The sequence below is a fragment of the Neopsephotus bourkii genome, unplaced genomic scaffold (assembly GCF_033783945.1).
Source record: "Neopsephotus bourkii isolate Nb327-2 ecotype Australia unplaced genomic scaffold, CSIRO-AGI_Nbou_v1 NB_1148, whole genome shotgun sequence".
Lineage (NCBI taxonomy): Eukaryota > Metazoa > Chordata > Aves > Psittaciformes > Psittacidae > Neopsephotus > Neopsephotus bourkii.
This window is the reverse complement of record NW_026901634.1, coordinates 4,433-24,695: the sequence shown is the minus strand read 5'-3', so window position 1 is coordinate 24,695 and position 20,263 is coordinate 4,433. Positions and strand designations below refer to the sequence as shown.

The following is a 20,263-nucleotide window of genomic DNA, read 5'->3' as shown; positions in this document are numbered from 1 at the left end:
CGGCGCCCGAGAGTTCCCGAGCGCTCCCGAAAGCTGCCGAGTGAGCTCCGAACGTTGCCGAAAAGGCCCCGAGCGCCGCCGAGCAGGTCGGAAGAGCTGAGGGGAAGCTGGGCCTGGAGCCGCGGCTGCTCTGAGCGGAGCAGGGAGTGCGGCCGGAGCGGCCTGGGGCTGCGGGGAGGCTGCGGGGAAGCTGCGGTGCTGTGTCTCCGGCCCCTCAGGTGGGTGTTTACGTGCGTGCTTTTGCTACTGGGGCCGCCCCTGAGCCGCCTGGGTTGAGGTGGCGGGGCTGGCCCTAACCTCCCTCAGTATGTACTGGCCCCCTTGAGTCTGTGGGGCTGAGGCAGGGGGTGTGTAACTATGTGTATGGCCAGGGTTGTGCTTGGTTTCCGTGTGTGAGTGAAGAGCTGGGGCTGTCTCTGCCTTCCTCCCTGCCCTGTGTGTGAGGAGTCTGTGTGTATGTATGTCTGTGTGTATGTATGTCTGTGTGTGGCAGGCCAGAGCTGTCCCTGACCCTAGTACGTGTCTGTGTGCTATACATGTTTAGAGCTGGGGCTCTCCCTGACTTCCCTGTGCATGTGAGGAGGGGTGGTGGTGCGTTTGTGTGTATGTATGTGTGTGCCAGGCCAGAGCTGTCTCTGATCTCTGTACATGTCTGTGTTCTGTACGTGTTTAGAGTTTGGGCTCTTCCTGACCTCCCCATGTGCACATGCCCCGCCTGGCTGTTGCTGTCCGCCTCTGCTACACCACCTAGCCCTGCCTCCATGCCTACTGTTTCTTTATTTCTCAGCAGGTGTGCAGCAGGGCTGTCCAAGCCATGATTGAAGTGTTGGCCAAGCTGGGCCGTGGGCCCGTGTTCCTGGCAGGGGAGGTGCTGGAGTGTGTGATCACTTTCACCAACCCGTTATCAGCCTCATCTACGTCTGCCAGCAGGTATGGCAGCCTGTGCCAGTGAGCCCTTCCATGCATGAAGCCTCTGTGGCAGAGCTGCCTGGGTGCTTCCAGAGGGGACGGCATTCCCTCCCTCCTGAGCAGCCAGATGTAGTCATGGCTGTGCTGTGGGACAGTGGTGCTGGCTCAGCCACTGGTGACTTCCCTGCCTGCGGTACTCCCTTAAGGGTGCTTTGTGCCATTGCTGTTTCAGGGCTGAAACTGAGGTAATTATTCTGGTTTTCTGTCCTCAAGAAAGAGATGAGAAAAAAAGCTATGCAGTTAAAGTTGCTTTTAACTGCTCTTCAGGTGAGCCCTCGGTGATGGGGTTGCCAGCAGAAAATGAAGCCAAACAGGCTGCCAAAGTGGGATATCTAGTTACACCAGGGTGACAGTCTCACAGAGCAACATCTAGACGTCATGATTTCCTATGTTTATGGAAGGTGCTCTCTCTATCCAGCATTGTGCCGGCACATTGGTGCGATGCCTGCCTCCAGAGCTGGCAGGCAGAGGGGCAAGCACTGCCCATAGTCAGAAAAAGGTAGCCTTCTGTGGCAACATTTTCTATAGCCCAGCATTTGACTGCTCCATCTCCCCTTATCATTGCTGTGCCTGAAAGAGGTGTTGAGGAAACGTGACAGTAAGGAAGCTTCCTATATTGGCTCACAGTGGGTGACTCCACATCATAAGTAGTCACCCAAAGCATCCGTGTCCGCTGAGTGTGTGGCCTTGTCTGGTTCTCCCAGGGGTGGAGAGTGCTTTCTCATCTTGAGCCCTCCCTGGGAAGTGTCCATTCCCAGACCTGTCAGGTTCAGCATCTTTTCATCACCAGCACATATTTCACACGTAACTGTTTTGGTGGGCATGCTTCCAGTGCTTGCAGCCTCAGCAGCAGCAAAGCGGTGGCTTGTATTACTGCCATAGGGCTTCTTTGTTTATTGCCTTCCTTAACTTTTCATCTTTTTCTTCCTGGTTCACCTTGAGTGCTGAATTCAGCTTTCACATTCAGCTGTGGTGTATGTCTGCCTTTCCAGAGTTTCATCTTATATGGTGGCAGTGCTGTTTTGACTAGTTCTGACACATGTGGGACCACAAGTGGAGCAGTTTTGGAGGTTCACAGTGCAGTTACAGAAGCTTCAGTTGGGAGCTTCAGGTGTGTCCTGGTCTGCAGAAAACTGCCACTTTAAAATAAAGTCTTTAAAATAAAGAAGCAGGCAACCGAAACTGACAAGAACTGTCGAAGTCATACAAGTGGCAACACCAAATACCAGTTTACACAATGTGGGTTGCATAAAGGCAGGAGCCAGACCAAAGCACAGTCACTGCAAAAGGCAGATAGACCTGTCAGGGACTAGAAGCTTTCAGGGCTGTCAGAAGCTGTGGTGGAGGTGGTGGAACCGAGAAGCACGCATTTCAAGTGTAGGGACAGAACTAAAGGGCAGTCAGTAAATGCCAGGAAGTTAATCTGGTGGTGGTATACAAGAAACAAAGCTCTTCTGCCCAAAGGCTGTATGAAGCATGGCCCCTGTGGGCTACAGGAGCCGCGGGGGGGAGGTGAGAGAGGAGGGAAGTGACCTCAGCACCAGCACAGGATCCTTCCACACCCTATCAGCTGGAGCAGCCAGGTGTTTGGTAGGAAAGGACATGCAAATTTTGTTTGGGTGTGTGGTTAGAAAAATGAAACCAATCCAGCAGTTTGTTGTCAGGCAATGCTGGGGGGTGGGGGGAGGGAAAGAGTCAAAAGACAGTGTTTGAATTTGAAGGTAATGTAATCATGCTGAGCCTGTAGAATCATAGAATGGTTTGGGTTGGAAGGGACCTTAAAGCTCATTCAGTTCCAACTTCCCACCATAGGCAGGGACACCTTCCAGTAGAGCAGGTTGCTCAAAGCCTCGTCCAGCCTGGCCTTGAACACTGCCAGGGATGGGGCAGACACAGCTTCTCTGGGCAACCTGTGCCAGTGCCTCACCACCCTTGTAGTGAGCATCTTCTTCCCAATGCCTTATCTAAATCTCCTCTCTGTCAGCTTAAAGCCATTCCCCTTGGCCTGTCCCTACATGACCCTGTAGCCTGTAGTCCCCTCTCCAGATTTCTTATAGCTCTGATTTAGGTACTGGGAGACTGTTAAAAGGTCTCCTCAGAACCTTCTCTTCTCCAGGCTGAACCAGCCCAGCTCGCTCAGCCCGTCTCCAGAGCAGAGCTGTTCCAGCCCTCGCAGCATGTTCATGGACCTTACCTAAAATATATATAAATGTATATATTAATGGTACTTTTTAAAATTAATGAATATTATCTCTTAATAAAGATTTTTTTTAATCTGTTCCCATATATATTTCCAGATACCTTACAACCTTATGGCAGCCCTTATGAAAAAGTCATGCTGGTGCTTTTGAAGATACAGGATGACAGTTGTGGGGTTAGAGGTAACTGGGTAGAGTAACCAACACGTGTTTGTGTAGAGGCAGCCAGCACATACAGAAGATCAAATAGCACATTGTTAGTCAGCTGAAACAAATGCAGCACGCCTCTCCCTCTGGTTTGTCTGGACATTTAACTGCTCTGATGTGTCATATTGAGAGATACCTGTGTGCCACAAAAAAATCCCTGTGCCACCTAGAAGTGGTGTCAGTGCTTACTAATCAGGTAGTGGTGTTAGAAAACACCAGAGGAGCCATACGTTGGCTGATTGAAGTAAAAATTCTGCTGCTATTGAAATAAAATAGATGAGTGTTTGCAAAAGTGAGAGGTATCAATACTGCCATGGGAAATATCTTGTGGAATTGCTGGTGATCATAGCAGGGTCCAGGAGGTGACGCTACTTTTCACACCGGTTCTTGTGGCTGAACAGAAAAGGGGTAAAATGACACCTTTACCTCCACTATAGCCATGAGCAAGTCCCTTGCATCAGGAGGAGAAAATGGGTCCTTATGAAGGACCCAGAAGTGTCCTCCTCTGGCCTGACAAAAACAGAAGCTGATGTTCCTGAGGGGAACAGTGCTGTGGAGAGGGAGCATGTCTGTGCCCTGCCTGCCCTGGGGAGTGTCGAGCTTGCGGCACTGGGTACTGTGGGCAGGGGCAGCTGACCCCAACTTGCAAGTAGTTGTTGCTTTTGAATGTGCCCACTTCCCTGATGGTTGTGTTATTGCCAGAATGTCTCAGAGTATTGCTCTGTGTGTCACTTCTGGCTTGGGATTCAGTTCTTTGTGGCTAAAAGCCCTCTGCCAGGCCTGGCCCATGCGTGATGAGTAGAGGTGTTCTCTCAAGAGTGCAGTCTGTGGCCAGTCCCAAGCTGTGGTTGATGAGAAAGATGATTCAGTGAGTAAGGCTTGGGAGCGGATCTTGGGATGCTTCACCTCAGCATGTTTTCTGGAGGATCCCTGTGAGCTTCTGCACAGGACACTTCACCTCTGTCCCCATGGAAGGGGTGGCTGCCCACCTGCACTGGTGGCTGTCTTCTGCCACATATGTACAGTGGGCTTCTCAAGGCGAGGACGGGGGTGTCTGTGCTGTGCTCAGGTGTTGTGGCTCAGGCTGCAAATACTGCTGCTAAAGGAGAGCCTTCAGGCCCAGAGCCAGGCTTTGGGTGAAACTCCTGTCAGCAGATGGAGCGGAAATGGCTTTGTGTCAGCACCCCATCTCAAGCTTGCTCCAAAGGCTTGTTTGGAGTGGGGCTGTGAGAGTGGCTTCAGTGATGGTGAAGCAAGTCCTTTCTCCCAGGCTAGCAGTCCCACATGGAGCTGAGCAGAAAGACCTGCTCTTCTCGCAGTTCATGCTTGCTGTAATCCAGGTTTAAAGCACAAACATGAGTGTTGCTCTTCTCTGTTCCCAGTGAGATGCTGGCGTGGGCCAGTGCCCAGATCCACTGCCAGTTTCATGCCAGCGAGAACCGGGTGGCGCTCCCTCCCTCTGATGGCAGCAAGCACGACGTACAGGCAGAGAATGAGACAGTCTTCGTGCCCAACAGAGGTGAGTGCCACTTCTGTAACCCTCGGTAAGGATGGTGAGAGCGCAGCGAGCAGGAATCTAACAGTCTGTAACGTGTCTCTTGAGAGCAGAATGCATAGAAGTGAATGGGCAGTCCGTGTTGTTTTCCATGTGTAATTCCCTGGCGATGGCTGCTGCAGGGGCTTGCTAGTACTGGGATCAAAATGGCAATAGCTTGAAGCAAAATCTTGGAGGGTTGTATGTCCAGCTGTTCTGGGAATGTCTAAGGATCTGACTGGGGCTTTAGGTGTTTTCTTCCTCAGCCCTCTTCTCCCCATTCCTTGTCTGGCTGTCCTGGTTGCAGCTCAAGGCTGGGCAGCTTTAATGTGGATTTTCTGTTCTAGGAGAGCGGGGTCAGTGTATCCTGTCCACCCCACCAAAGATTCTCTTCTGTGACTTGCGACTGGACCCCGGGGAGTCAAAGTCCTGTGAGTCCTGCCTTCTTTTCCCCTGCTTGACCCTGGTGAACCCCGCTCTCAAAGCTGGCTCTGCAGACCTGAGTGCTTGAGTGGCAGACCCTGGTGTTTCCTAAACCAAGGTGCTTTGGTGGGAGTGTGAGCGCTGAGGAACAGCGTGCTGCATCACCCATAGTCTGTTCTCCACCATATGAACACTGCATACAGCAACATGTCCCTCCGTCCTTCCCCTGGCCCGTGGCCTTTGCTGCAGGTCCATTGTGTAGCTGTGAGGCATAAAACGGTTTGAAATACGTGGCTGCAGCTGAAGGAACGTTTATACACACCCGTGCTTCCTCGCCTTTATTTCTTCAGCCACACTGGAGTGTTCTTGGAATACAGGCTCTGGAAAATCTGTGCTTCCTCTTCAGGTTGTGGCTGGCGTGGAGACCACAGTCTTCTGCTGCTCGTAGTTTTTCTGCTGTAAAAGTGAGCACTTCTCTGCTCAAAGCGCTCCATGTCTCCAGAGACCTCCAGTGGTGTCCTTCCAGTAGGTTCCCTTTAAGCTCTCCTTCATTACTGCTTTCCCTTTTGCTGTTTAGAGAAATTTCCATCCTTTTCACAAGGAGCTTGCAGCCACTCGTTTTTGTTGTTCCAGGCAACTGCTTCTACCTGAGCAGACAGTGGTGAAAATACAAGTGTGTGTTTTTGTCTCTTGGTCAGTGACTGCATGACCCAGTGTGTCAGTTCATGTGGCATCTCCTTTGCATTCCAGCAGCAGTGTAACGGTTGGGCACTGCAGGCTGCACATGGAGAGCTGCCTCAGGTTGTCCTAGGCATCTACTGCATCAGCCATCCCTAGGGAATGGTTGATGGAGACATCTCAAGTCACAGACCAAAGGGAGCAGAGAGGCAGTGCCTGTGATGGAGGGTTTCTGCTGGAGCATTGAGCTCTGGGGAGCAAAGCTGCAGGTGAGACCAAGAAGCTGCAGGCTGTGACATGCTCGTGTTGAAGCTGGGTTCTCCTGCCTTTCTAGGCTTGAGGCCCCTGAGTGGAGGGAAACGTGAACAGGGTGAAAGCAGTCAGGTTTAGGTAGATGGTGAGTGGGGTTGGGCAATGCTGTCTGGGGCTGTGTCTCCTAAACCACAAATCAGATAGAGCAGGTTTAGTTATTTACTTTTGTACAGCAGTGTGCTGGGGAAAGGAGCTGGCCCTGCCACTTTGCAGACAAGCTCTGCTGTGCTTTCTGAAAGTGGCTGTGCCAGGGAGGAGAAGAAAGGTGGCAAATACCTCAGCTGGCCTGAGGCTCACTGGGATTCTGTTGTGCACCTTGCTGCTGCCAGTGTGGGGCTGGAGCACCCATTCCCCAGGAGCAGGGGGAAGCCCTTTTTCCTGGTGCATCTCAGGCTGGCTCACCAGTGTTCTGGAAGAGCAGATTGGTGACTACAGTCCCAGCTCCAGGTGGCTGGGATGCATTGAGAGTCTTTCCTTGTGTGCTGGATTTGCAGGCAAAAGCTGTTCAGCCCCAGGTAAGCTGGTGATACTCTGTGCTTTCCTTCCCAGTGGTGCTGTACTGTGTGTGTGTGTGACACTGGCACAAGCAGCCTACATCTGCCTTGCACTTGGATGCCCCTCCATAGAAAGGACACAAACTCCTGAACAGTTTGAGCTTTTTTGGCTGTATATTACAGCTTTTCCCCTTGGCTGTGTGATGGTGCAGTGTGTGGCACTGGGCTTTTCAGTGCTGAAACCCCCATATCACAGCCCTGGCTCTGCCAGGCTGCTCGCACCAATCCCATCAGCCTGTGGAGCTGTTCTTCTCACGTGAGACTGCATCTGGCACGCCTGCACAGCATTCCTGGGGGCTCCTGCCAGCTCCGTGGAGGCAGAGTTAAGGCTGTGTGGGTGTGTATCTTAATTCTTCATTTCCTGTTTTTCAGAAGTTTTGACTTTTGCTGCGCAGTTTGCAGAGGCAAAAAATAAAAGTAGTAAAACTAACCCAAGAAATCCTAATTCTGCTTCAGGAAAGCACTGTGTTGTTAAACCGTAGCCAGAGCTGGCACATATAGCTGAGGTCAGGCCATCTCTTGGTAAAAGGCCTTGGTTTCAGTTGCTGACCAGCTTATTCCCCAATATCTCCCCCTTGTTATAGTGCCTGTATATTGAAGTTGACTCATCTGCCATCCCTTTGACACGATGCCCAGGCTGAGCTCTTTAGATATGTCACCATCAAACGTTTTCTGAAGCCTTCAATTTCTGTGGCTGTTTTCTGCTTCCTCTCTGGTTTTGTAATACCTTTAAATATTTAGTAGATCACAAAGAGGAGAGGAAATGGAAGCAGCCTGGACACAGCTGGGAGCCCAGCCAGAGGGTACAGTGGGTGGGTAGGGAAGGCATCCATAGCTTCAGGAATGTGCTTCCTTCTGGGATATGCACAGAAGTTGGGACTTCCTGAGTCTTGGCATTCCTGTGCCAGGTAGCTAGCCACTCATCCTCCTCAGGCAGCGGTGGTCTCTGCTCAGATTATCCTCACTGGGCATGAAGGTATTTGTGAGCACTCTTTTGAGCTCGGTACAGGGGGTTAAAAGCAGTCTGCTTCCTTTCTGGGAAATAGTTTGGTTTTCCTCCCTGTCAGGACAGTTGTTGGCTTGATCTGCACCCCAGTCCAGCAGGACAGGCTTGTGTTTTAAGGTGTGACAACCTGCGGAGGCTAACACGCTAGCATGGGCTTTTTTCTTCCTTCCAGTCCTGTTATTTTACATCTAGAAGTTATATTTTAAAATGTAACCCTAGCTTTTAATCTAAGCCTCAATGTTTAGGATGTGCCAGAGGTGGGGAAGGATCTGTGGTTTCACAACAGGATGGTGCCCTTCCTCTGGCAGGGTGTATCTGTGTTATGGTGGGCAAGCCAGAGAGGTGGAGACTTCCCACAGTTCACTGTTTGTGCCTTTCTTATTACACAGTGTGTGGTTTGGGAAAGCTGCAGAAGTGTTCATGCTGTGTCGAGAAGCGTTGGGGTTTGTGTGGTGGCCAAGGGGCTTTGAGGGGGCTGATTGTGGTCTAAGCCAAGCCCCAGCATCACAGAGGTCTCGGAGACAGAGGCTTTGTGGTCCCAGTCATCAGTCTGTCAAGTGGGATGTATCACAACTTGTTGTGAAGGTCTCTTGATTTGTTTCTTGGCCGTTCAGATCTAGTGCTTCAGAGGAAAACACAGGAAGAAGCTAATTTTTGTTGCTGAGTTTGGGGTTTGTGTAAAGCCAGTATCAAAAGAGACATGAGGTATTGATCAGCACCTCTCTGCCACATGGAGCAGAGCCCTGAGGAGCCTGCAGCGTGTGACCCCATTGGGGAAGCGGTGTGCAAAGGAAGTGCGCAGAGGCAAATTCAGGTTGAACTCGTGATGGGCAAGTTTAGCTCTCATGTGTTTGAGTTCCTGGATTTTACATCTTTTGCATTCTTTTGAGGCAGAAGAGTTGGTTTGTGTGGTTGTATGTGCTGGAAGCAACATCTGGATGACAGTGCATGTGATGTGAGGATTAGTGTGCTGGTGCAGGGAAGCGCTTGGCATGCTGTTGGAAAAAGGAAGCAACAGAAAGCACCAGGCACTGTCCATAGTTCAGCATCACTACCGGTGCTAACCCTTGGTGCAGGGAGCCTGTGAGAAACAGCTCCGGAAGCTTTCTTTTGCCCTTGGAAAGCAACCTTTCAATCTTCTCTGTGCTCCTTGCAGATTCATACTGCGAGACGCTGCCCATAGACGGGCCTCCCTCCTTCCGGGGACAGTCGGTGAAGTACGTATACAAGCTGACCATCGGCTGCCAGCGTGTCAACTCCCCTATCAAGCTCCTGCGGGTGCCCTTCCGTGTCCTCGTGCTGCACGGTAAGGCCACATGCTGCCCTGCCTGCAGGCACAGGTCTGGCTGCGCCCTGTCCTTCTAACAGTCTCGCCTTCTCCCCAGGACTCAAGGATTATCAGTTCCCACAGGATGAGGCTGTTGCACCCTCAAACCCCTTCCTGGAAGCAGAGGAGGGCTTGAAGAAAGACTCTCGCTTGGCAGACCTGGCAACAGAGCTGCTCATGGTGGCCACCTCCCGACGCAGCCTGCGTAGGTCACATCCCTGTCTTGAACCTGCTGTCCTGACCTGGGTGTGAAGCACAGCTCAGGGCTTGCAGCAAAACTCTTGCTGGCAAAGCAAAGCCCTGACTGGGGCTTTGGAGCAGCTCCATCAGGTCCTGCCTGGGTCACAGTATCTTCCCTGGCTCTTCCCGGCCACAGACTGTTCCTACTTTAGCCAAAGAGACCCTTTTCCCAGCATATTGCAGCTGCTGCAGCCATTTCCCAATGGGAATGCTGCCTCCAGGCTCTGTCCTTCAAACCCAAACAGGAGGCGGGAGTCCCATCTGCCGTGCTCTGTGTTTAACCCAGAGCAGTGTATGGAGTAGATCCTTTTCCTGCCCCAACTCTCTTCTTGCCCACTTCTTGCTCCACAGACCTGTATAACATCAGCAACACTCGTGGCAAGGTGGGGACGTTCTGCATCTTTAAGACCGTGTATAAGATCGGAGAGGATGTCATTGGGACCTTCAGCTTCTCAGAAGGAGACATCCCGTGTCTGCAGGTCAGTGCTGGCTTCAGGGTCACTGTGGGGAGAGGCAGGAGGGAGATGAAGAAGGGATTGGGATGCCACTGGGCTGTTGTGGGGTTTCTAGTGGGACCCAGCTGAGGTCCCCTTGGGATATAAGGAGGAAAAGGGCTCCAGTTCTGAGGTTGTTTGCGAAATGGAGGTCCTGGGGCTTTGTACCGCAGCTGCGTGAGGTTTTGAGAGTGAGCAGCCTTCGGTGAAGGACTTGGGGGTGTTGGTCGATGAGAAACTTCACATGAGCTGATTTCAGTGTGCACTTGAGCCCAGAAACCAACCGTATCCTGGGCTGCATCAAAAGGAGTGTGACCAGCAGCAGGTCAAAGGAGGTGATCCTGCCCCTCTACTCTGCTCTCATGAGACCTCACTTGGAGTATTGTGTGCAGTTCTGGTGTCCTCAACATAAAAAGGACATGGAACTGTTGGAACAAGTCCAGAGGAGGGCCACGAGAATAATCAGGGGAGTGGAGCAGCTCCCATATGAAGACAGGCTGAGGAAGTTGGGTCTGTTCAGCCTGGAGAAGAGAAGGCTGCATGGAGACCTCATAGCCGCCTTCCACTATCTGAAGGGGGCCTATAGGGATGCTGGGGAGGGACTCTTCATCAGGGACTGTAGTGACAGGACAAGGTGTAATGGGTTCAAACTGAAACAGGGGAAGTTCTGGTTAGATACAAGGCAGAAGTTCTTTGCTGTGAGGATGGTGAGGCACTGGAACATGCTGCCCAAAGAAGTGGTGGATGCTCCATCCCTGGCAGTGTTCAATGCCAGGCTGGATAGAGCCTGGGGCAACTTGGTCTCTTGCGAGGTGTCCCTGTCTGTGGCAGGGGGTTAGAACTGCATGATCTTAAGGTCCTTTCCAAACCAAGTTATCCTATGATTCTGTGATTGCCCTGCAGTTCTCAGTGAGCCTGCAGACAGAGGAGAGCATCCAGGAGGAGTTCCAGCGCCGGCGTGGGCAGCCTGTGTCCTTCAGCACGCATGCCCGCCATCAGGAGGCCTGCCTTCACACAGCCCAGAGCAGCTTCAGCCTGCCCATCCCGCTCAGCTCCACCCCGGGATTCACCACCAACATTGGTTAGTGGCAACAGGGAAGGGACCCCCTCTTGCTTGTCCCCATAGGAAGGCTGTGCCCTGTGGGAAGGAGCGGGTTTATTTGCCTGTCCCCTTGCCAGGACACAGCACTGAGGCAGCTGCTGTCCCTGTCCCTTATGGTGTTGGCTACTGACCCCCTGTCTTGCCCACAGTGTCCCTGAAGTGGAGGCTGCACTTTGAGTTTGTGACCTCCGGTGAGTCTGCGGGGAACTGCTTGGTTCGTGGGAGCCAGTCGGAGGCCATCACCTGGACTGGGGTGGAGCAGATGGAAGTGGACACTTTCAGCTGGGATTTGCCCATCAAAGTCCTTCCCACCAACCCCATCCTGGCTTCCTATGTATCTCAGTTCTCCAGCACTAATTCCATCACCATCTGAGGTGGGGAGAGCTGGTAGGGCCTGTGGTGCTAAAGCATGTGCTGCCGATGGGAATGGCGGGCAGGACTGTCACCAGTGTGCTGCAGGACGCACATCCCAGTATACCCTTCATCTGCAGTCACTGGGCAAGTCTGTCCTGCTTGCAGGTGGAGGAGCACTGTGCTTGCTGTGGTATCTTGTGCTGTAGCCCTTGGCTGGGAGCTGGATCCTCTCTGCCTGGGTGAAGGTGCAAGTCCCAGCCCTCACCAAAAAGAAGTCTGCTGCCCAGAGAACAGCCTGATGTGCCTTTACCCCATGAGGGGCTTCCAAGAGGGAAAGACCTAGCCCAGGGAAAGGAGAGGGGAGCTTTTCCAGTGAAGCCCCATACCAGCCTTGTGTGAAGGCTGTGCCCCTACAGAGAGACCCCTCAATCAGAGGTCTGTCCGCATGGGCTGGGTGGGATCCTGCTTTCCTGCCTCAGCACACATCCTGCCTCTTGCATGGGGTGTCCTGTACGCACAACCCTACCCTCACCCAGAGGAGGTAGGTCCTGGCAGGCCAGCTCTGTGCGGTCAGCACGTGCTGGTGTCCTGCGTCCCTGTGGCCATGTGCTGTGGCAGCACCACAGTGATGATCCACAACAAGCTGTTCTCTGCTCACCCTCCTGGGTGTGAAGGCATCCTGCTGGTCTCGGGATCCGTAGGGAGCTGGAGTGAATGTGTGCTGTGCTTTGGAGGTCTCCCTGCTCAACCCCCAGCTCCCCATTTCTACCAAACCCTTCCATAGTTTTTCCTTATTAATGAAAGTCTAATAAAAATCTGGATGTGCAAAACTCATCCTTCCCAGGCGCCTTGTTCCAGTTCCATTCCCAGTGGTGGACACAGCCCACCTTGCACAACAGTCAAAAGGCTGGAGATGTCCTCTTTGTTTAATACCTTTATTGCAAGAACAGAAACATCTACACAAGGCTCTGCGCAGCACAAGGCATGGCACCAGCAGGGGCAGGCTGCCAGGATGGCCAGCTCCATCCTGGCGCATGTGGATTAACTTCAGCTCCCTGAAGCCTGGCAGGGCACCCTGCAGCAGGGCATGGGGCCTCCCCTGGAGATACTTAGTGGTTCTCCTGCTCTGCCACTCGCTCTGGGCTGGCTCCGTTGCAGTGTTGCCCAGGGCTGGCCTGCAGTGCTGAGGATCCCCTCCAGCCCTGGGAGCTGTGGGAGCAGGGGTGTTAGTGGTTCCAGAGGTGGGTTGTGCCCCTCGTGCTCTGGGGCAGGGAAGGGGCTGGCTGAGGTGTGTGGGTCCTGCATACGCAGTGCTCCCCAGTGAGCTCCCAGTGGCTGCTGTGCAGGGGGACAGAGGTCTGGGAGGGAGGAAGGAGCTGCTTAGCTTGAGGCTAAATGTGGGAGTACAGCACAAGGCTGTGTTTGGTCCTGTATCCCTTTCTTGAGTAGCTGGAGGTTTCCTGCCCACCTGGAAGGAGATCCCATAGGATTTACCTTCCCATGGTGTGCAGAGCATCTCTCGGGGAGGGGGGCCTGTTTCTGTTCAGGGAGCTGAAGGCAGAAGCAAAGCCGTACCGTGGCAGCGCTAGGGTGTAAATGTTGACTCAGTACCATAGTGTGTGCATAGTGGTTTCCCTCGAAGGTGGCAGCAGTGATGTCTACAGGACAGGGCAGGTCTGGAGCATGCGGGAGGTGTGGAGCGTGATGCCAGGGGGGCACGGGGTGCTGATGAGCCTTTATCTGCTCAGCCTTGCACCCAGCACCTTGTTGATGAGCGGCTCGGGGGTGCCGGGTGAGCCCCACTCATGCTCCAGGCTCTTCACACAGGGCAGGCTGGGGTTGGCCTTCTGCACCACCGAGATCTGGCACGTCTGTGAGTCGTAGTGGGCTTCACACCAGTCAGGGAAGTCAATGGGGTGCTGGGTACTGCAGGAGAAGGCACTGTCAGCTCCCCCATAGCTCCTGGGCATCTCATTGTGCTGCAGCACCCCTGCCCCCTGCTTTGTGTCCCCACTCACACCACCACCCTCAGCACTTCAATGGGTTCCTGCCCACCTCTGCTGCTTGTTCCCCAGGGCTTGGCACCCCACGTTTGCACCCACCAGGCTCAGGCACAGAGGTGCCATGGCAGGGCAGCATGACCGCAGTATCCCACCCCAGCACCCCCGGTCCCCTCACTCACGTCTCGCAGCAGCCCACGCCAACGGGGTGCAGGCAGGTACAGAGCAGGCAGTTGGTGCTCAGCCACGACTCCCCAAGGGAGAACTGCTTCCCCTCGTACTCGCAGGGAGCTGCAAAGGAACCGGTGGTGATGAGCACACGTGGGCCTGCGCTGGCGTGACTGGGACCCTCTTCAGCACCCCTTGTGCCCTGAAGGAGGGGCAGGGGGATGCCATGACCTCCCACCCACCCCATGGTACAGAAGACACTTGATCTCTCCACCACCCTGCAGGTATGGGATACCCAAGTAAGTGTCAAGGGTGATGCTTCCACCCATCATCCCCTGACCATGCCTGGCAGCTCTCCCTGCTACCCTGGCAGCGTAGGGCAGAGGCAAGCAGCTCTTGCATCCCAGGAGAGGCCATATCCAGCATCCCTTGGGATCTGAGTATCTCTGCAGCCCTGGAAGGCAGCCCTGCTCCATTTGCTGCACGCTCAGCCCCAGCCGGGCTCCTGCCAGGAGCAATCCATGGCCCAGCGAGCTGTTTCTCAGCCAGAGCCCTGGGGAGTTGTTGTGTGATTTATAGACTGCTCCTTCCACTCGTCACTGGCCCGTGATCATGCTCCTGAGCTCATCACAGTCCCTCCTGCGCTTCACAGAGCCCCTCTTCCCATCAGGTTCTTCCCTTCTCACCTCTCTGCTTACCTTTAGCTTGGAAGTAGCATTTAGCCTGGGAGCCCGGCAACTGGAGGAGGAGGGAGAGCAGCAGGCAAAACCAAGCACACCCCATCTTCTGTGCTCCCATGGCCATGGTCAGCGTTGAGCTCGTCTTCGCCGAGGTTGCCTTGCTTCTCTATTGCCTTTGCTTCTTTCCTTCTCACTCTCTCTGAGCGCCTTTTTAATGCTCTTCTCCTGATCCCAACAAGAGATATTTATAAAGTTCAGCTTTACGACCCTGGCCACCAGCTGTGCCCCACTGGAAAAGTTGTAAAACTCATTTCCTGATTTGAAAGGCATGAAAACAAGAGGTAGGATCAAGATTTTTAACAAGCTGTGAAAAGCTGATTCATGCCCTCCAGAAATGTCTCCAGTTGGAAGCCCTGGTGGGTGCAAGGCTCCTCAGTGAGGGGAGATCCAAGGGACCCCAGCGGGGTTGCCCTCGGCAGCGTGGTGAGCACAGGAGATCCTGGACCCTTACAAGGATAGCCCCAGGCTCCCCTCTGGTCGCGCTGATCTCTGATCCTTCACAGCAGCCAGGGATTTGGGAGCATCCCATTGTGCAGGGAGAAGAGCAGCACAGGTGTCCTGTCAGCAGTGTGGGATGCAACGGCACTGTCCTTGGTGGGGATGGAGGTGCTCATGCGCAGCTCCTGGGTACCAAAACATGGCAGTTTCACCCCATCCTAAGCTGCAGCCATGCCAGGCTCATGGCCACGCATGGGTTGGGGGTGACAATGAGGTTTTTGGCCAAGAGCAGGCAGTACAGTGATTGCTGGTGAGGAAGGCTGTGCATGAGGCATGATCCAGGGCGCATCTGAGCAGTGCCCGTGAAAGTGGGGCCATGCCTGTGTACATGCACAAGATGCTAGAGCTGAGCAGCCCCTTATAGAGGCTGGAAACCAGCCCCAGCAGAAATAGGGGGTAGGAGGGACAAAAGCAGAGGCCACAGTGCGTTTGGTCAATGGTGAGAGAGAACCAAAGGGCTTGTCTGGAAGCAAGCAGCCCTGTGAAGATGCCACACAACCCAGGGACATGCCCATGTTCCTCACAGACCCTTACCCAGCGGTGCTGCCTGTGGGTTGAAGGGACAAGGCTGTTATCAGCTGTCAAAGAGAGGGGATGGATGCGATGGAGCAGGTCGGAGCCCTGGAGAGCTACTGGCGAAGACCTGAACTGGCAAGAGAGATCACAGCCCTTGTCAGAGGTGCTGCCGGGAGCAGGAAGCGGGCCCAGCCGGTGTCAGTAGCGATGGCATATGTGGCTCATCTTCCCTGCGTTAAGCTCCCTGTGTTCTGAGGGGCTGGGGTAGGTTTACACCCTGACGCGTGAGGATGAATATCCCTTCCAGAATTTGTGTTGGCACCCGCTATCATAGCTGGGTGTTTTTTTTTCATCCCCATAAATGCCCAATCCCTCCTTGAATCCTGCTAAATTTTGGCCTCAGCGTTTTCCTGTGGCAGCCTAATTAAGCACGGAGTGAAAAAGTGAAAAAGAATTGCTTCCTTTTATCCGCTTTGGATTCGCCACCTTTGGCTTTGAAGGCGCAGTCACTTCACGCTGGTCCTCTGGGCCCCAACGCCATCCTCTTGCATCCCCATCCTGCATCTTATGCTTTAGCCTCTAAAGGACCAACCCCAGGTTTGTACCATTTTCCCCTCTGAGAGTGACCCCAATGCTCTCATAGTGCCCTGGGTGATGCTTTGTCCTTCCTGGTGCGGTGCCTGGGTGGCAGCGACGATGGGATCAGTCCCAAAAGGCTGATAATACATCAGAGAAGCTCAGGGCACTCTGCTGGATACAAGGATGTACACTGAGATGGTGAAGTGTACCAGTGACAGATCAAAGTCACCCTTTTGTGCGGAGCTGTTACTATATAAGGAGGATAAAAGCGTTCATCGTCAGAGCGGTAAACGAATATTCCTATTGTGTGTTTGGAAAGAGAAGTCGGGCACGCTGGTAACCACAACGAAATCATCCATCATGGTTTCATCACCGAGCGCGGCAAACACTAAACAAAAGCGGTGGGTTTCATTTGGAGGCTGCATGGTCTGGCTGGGCTTCCAGACCAGCGCTGGGAAGCTGGGGTGAGAGCCTCGCGCTGCTGTGTGGAGGGGCACTGCTCCTGCTCCATAGCGGAGGCATTCCTGGCATCTCTGGAGCTGTTCTGGTTCCCCAAAGAGAGGATGAAGGCTACCAGACCACAGCATTAGCACCGTTTGCTGGGTAAATGCAGATGAGGAGGAAAGGGGGTCAGGACACCCCTTGGCACGTTGCAAAGGGACGTGTAGTGTGAAGCACCCTCCACACTGTGGCTGTGGGCTGGGGATGGGGCTGGTGGCCCCACACAGCTCTTCCCCCTCCAGGCCTCACTCCTTCCCCTTCCTCCTCATATCCCTGGGCACCCTTCTGGCCCCATGCGGGGACCAGAGCAGAAAGGGGCTTGTAGCTTGGGAAGCAGCAGCTGGAGTGGGGCTCATTGCTCCAGAGCTCAGTTCTGGTACCCAAAGGATGCTGATACCCTCTAGCCACACTAGCAAGTGCATCCCAGGGGAGGTTTTGCCCCACAGAGAGAAAGGTGGAGCTGGTTTTGGTGCTCACAACATGGGAAGACAGCTGAGACCCAGGGAAGAGCCACAGAAGGGGCTGGAAGGGGGTACCTCACTGTAAGGTCAGTCACTTCATCATGTGTAGGCCAACATCAGGGACTCGCTGCATGTCCAGGAACGTTGCTGGGGAGCAGTCACTATCCTGCGGAAGGTCAGATCCATGTCTCAGCATCCCCACAGTGTAAGATCTAGCATGCCTGGCTTGGCTTCTGGGCTGCAGCTCTGCCCAAGAGGAGCTGGGTGCTGCAATCACCAAGGGCACAGCGTTGCCCTCCTCTCCCAGCAAAGGCTGGGTCCTTCTGCTGCTCAGCCCCTGGTTCCAGGGGATGGCATGCTGTGTATGAGCATACATGAGCACCCAAACTGGTGGGTGCTGGGAAGGGGTGAGAGCAGCTCACCCCATCCCCGCGGGAGGCACGGGGGATAATAAAGGATGCTGGACAAGTTGCCATCGGCAGGATCCAGGAGTGTTATAAAATCTGAATCTCCTGAGCCTTCAGCTGGGATTGCAGCTGCAGAGCAGGAAGCAAACAGGATCCCGGCTGGCATTGTGAAAGCAAACACCATAAATCCAAGGAAGTGCTGCGATTGCTGTTTTAGGCACTGGGGAGCTTGGCTCCTGCTCCCCACAAGCGCTTTATTTTCTCTCTAAACAGAGAATAAAACCCCATCAAACCCAACCCCAACTTATCGCTCAGCGGAGCTGCCCTGGTGCTGCCTCGGTGGCTGCAGGATGTGGGTTACTTGCTCAATGCCCCAGGGATGCTTTGAGCTCCAGAGCCCCCAGGGCAGGGTGCAGGCAGATGAGATGCCAGCTTTAGGCTGTGTTCACTTACCTGTGAGCACTCCCTGCCCACTGGGATGGCCAGACCCCAGGCAGAGGGAAGTGGGGGGGCAGAGAGAGATGGGCAATGAGGAGCTGGGAAGGGGGGGACAAAGAGCAGCCTGGGGCATGGCAGCCGGCTCACTCCATCGTTTGTCCTGTAGCTGGTAAACCAGATGGGATAGCTCCCAGAGGCTGGAAGTACTGGTGGGATCAGAACCAGCCCCACAAGGGCTAAAGCAATGGGGCTGCTGCTCCATGAAGGGGACAACGCAGAGGGGACAGGATGGAAACCTCGATGTCACTTCGCTCTGCTGCCCGCTGGATGGAGCTCGGTGACACTGGAGGAGCCTGGGCTGGGAGGCGCGGTGCCGTGTCCTGCATCTCCCATGGGAGTCCCTGGCCTCGGCACACACACACTGACCCTGCTTGAAGGGAAGAGCTGTTTCCGCCGCATGGGATGGGCACAGTGTTTTGCAGGGGCTCCACAAGCCTGGGTTGGATGGTGTCTGTGGGGCTGCTGCCGTGGGAGGGGGTCTGTTATAGGATGGGGTCTGTGGGTCCCTAGCATGGAATAGGGTCTGTTATAGAATGGGGTCTGTGGGTCCCTAGCATGGAATAGGGTCTGTTATAGGATGGGGTCTGTGGGTCCCTAGCATGGAATAGGGTCTGTTATAGGATGGGGTCTGTGGGTCCCTAGCATGGAATAGGGTCTGTTATAGGATGGGGTCTGTGGGTCCCTAGCATGGAATAGGGTCTGTTATAGGATGGGGTCTGTGGGTCCCTAGCATGGAATAGGGTCTGTTATAGGATGGGGTCTGGGTCCCCAGCCATGGGACAGGGTCTGTTATAGGATGGGGTCTGAGTCCCCAGCCGTGGGACAGGGTCTGTTATGGGATGGTGACTGTGGGGACCCAGCCATGTGGATCCCAAGCTGTGGGATGGGGTCTGTTATGGAACGATGTCTGTGGGTCCCTAGCATGGAATAGGGTCTGTTATAGGATGGGGTCTGGGTCCCCAGCCATGGGACAGGGTCTGTTATAGGATGGTGTCTGGGTCCCCAGCCATGGGATGAGGTCTGTTATGAGATGGTGTCTGTGGGGACCCAGCCATGTGGGTCCTAAGCTGTGGGAGGGGGTCTGTTATGGAACGATGTCTGTGGGTGCCTAGCATGCGATAGGGTCCGTTATGGGATGGTGTCTGTAGGTCCCAAGCTATGGGATGGTGTCTGTTATGGGATGGTGCCTGGGGTCCCAAGCCATGCGATAGGGTCCGTTATGGGATGGTGTCTGTAGGTCCCAAGCTATGGGATGGTGTCTGTTATGGGATGGTGCCTGAGGTCCCAAGCCATGGGATGGGGTCCGTTATGGGATGGTGTCTGTAGGTCCCAAGCTATGGGATGGTGTCTGTTATGGGATGGTGCCTGGGGTCCCAAGCCATGCGATAGGGTCCGTTATGGGATGGTGTCTGTAGGTCCCAAGCTATGGGATGGTGTCTGTTATGGGATGGTGCCTGGGGTCCCAAGCCATGGGATGGGGTCCGTTATGGGATGGTGTCTGTAGGTCCCAAGCTATGGGATGGTGTCTGTTATGGGATGGTGCCTGGGGTCCCAAGCCATGCGATAGGGTCCGTTATGGGATGGTGTCTGTAGGTCCCAAGCTATGGGATGGTGTCTGTTATGGGATGGTGCCTGGGGTCCCAAGCCATGGGATGGGGTTCGTTATGGGATGGTGTCTGTAGGTCCCAAGCTATGGGATGGTGTCTGTTATGGGATGGTGCCTGGGGTCCCAAGCCATGCGATAGGGTCCGTTATGGGATGGTGTCTGTAGGTCCCAAGCTATGGGATGGTGTCTGTTATGGGATGGTGCCTGGGGTCCCAAGCCATGCGATAGGGTCCGTTATGGGATGGTGTCTGTAGGTCCCAAGCTATGGGATGGTGTCTGTTATGGGATGGTGCCTGGGGTCCCAAGCCATGGGATGGGGTCCGTTATGGGATGGTGTCTGTAGGTCCCAAGCTATGGGATGGTGTCTGTTATGGGATGGTGCCTGGGGTCCCAAGCCATGGGATGGGGTCCGTTATGGGATGGTGTCTGTAGGTCCCAAGCTATGGGATGGTGTCTGTTATGGGATGGTGCCTGGGGTCCCAAGCCATGCGATAGGGTCCGTTATGGGATGGTGTCTGTAGGTCCCAAGCTATGGGATGGTGTCTGTTATGGGATGGTGCCTGGGGTCCCAAGCCATGCGATAGGGTCCGTTATGGGATGGTGTCTGTAGGTCCCAAGCTATGGGATGGTGTGTGTTATGGGATGGTGCCTGGGGTCCCAAGCCATGGGATGGGGTCCGTTATGGGATGGTGTCTGTAGCATGTGCTCTGCCCACCCCATTTTGGGTCTGTCTTCTGCACAGCTGGTGCTCAGGTAGAGTTCCATGCTCCAAGCAGCCCCACGCTACGACTTCCACAGGCTCCCTTTCCCTCTTGCCCTCTTACACAGCCTCATCTCTTGCTCTCTCCCATGCTCCATCCCTTTCCATCACCCTTGTGCTGTTAATCCCTG

At 54.3% G+C, this 20,263-nt stretch overlaps 2 protein-coding genes across 3 annotated transcripts; one reads left to right on the top strand and one right to left on the bottom strand.

Annotated features, from left to right (window-relative positions):
- Positions 1–19: 19 nt before the first annotated feature.
- Positions 20–12,241, top strand: RGP1 (RGP1 homolog, RAB6A GEF complex partner 1). The gene is made up of 9 exons (XM_061363197.1): positions 20–218; positions 791–930; positions 4,757–4,893; positions 5,256–5,339; positions 9,038–9,187; positions 9,267–9,413; positions 9,800–9,927; positions 10,846–11,023; positions 11,194–12,241. Exons 2-9 carry the CDS (start codon positions 815–817, stop codon positions 11,415–11,417), a joined length of 1,164 nt encoding a protein of 387 aa, XP_061219181.1. The 5' UTR covers positions 20–218; positions 791–814; the 3' UTR covers positions 11,418–12,241.
- A 78-nt stretch (positions 12,242–12,319) lies between these two features.
- MSMP (microseminoprotein, prostate associated) lies at positions 12,320–15,114 on the bottom strand. 2 transcript variants are annotated; one of them, XM_061363199.1, is made up of 3 exons: positions 14,265–15,114; positions 13,581–13,689; positions 12,320–13,324 (listed from the first exon to the last, which is right to left on the bottom strand). In XM_061363199.1, the coding sequence occupies exons 1-3, from the start codon at positions 14,368–14,370 to the stop codon at positions 13,135–13,137; spliced, it is 405 nt and encodes a 134-aa protein (XP_061219183.1). In that variant the 5' UTR covers positions 14,371–15,114; the 3' UTR covers positions 12,320–13,134. The 2 variants fall into 2 exon arrangements, with proteins under 2 accessions (XP_061219183.1, XP_061219182.1); XM_061363198.1 differs by lacking the exon at positions 14,265–15,114 and having other exon boundaries at positions 13,581–14,221.
- Positions 15,115–20,263: the final 5,149 nt, after the last annotated feature.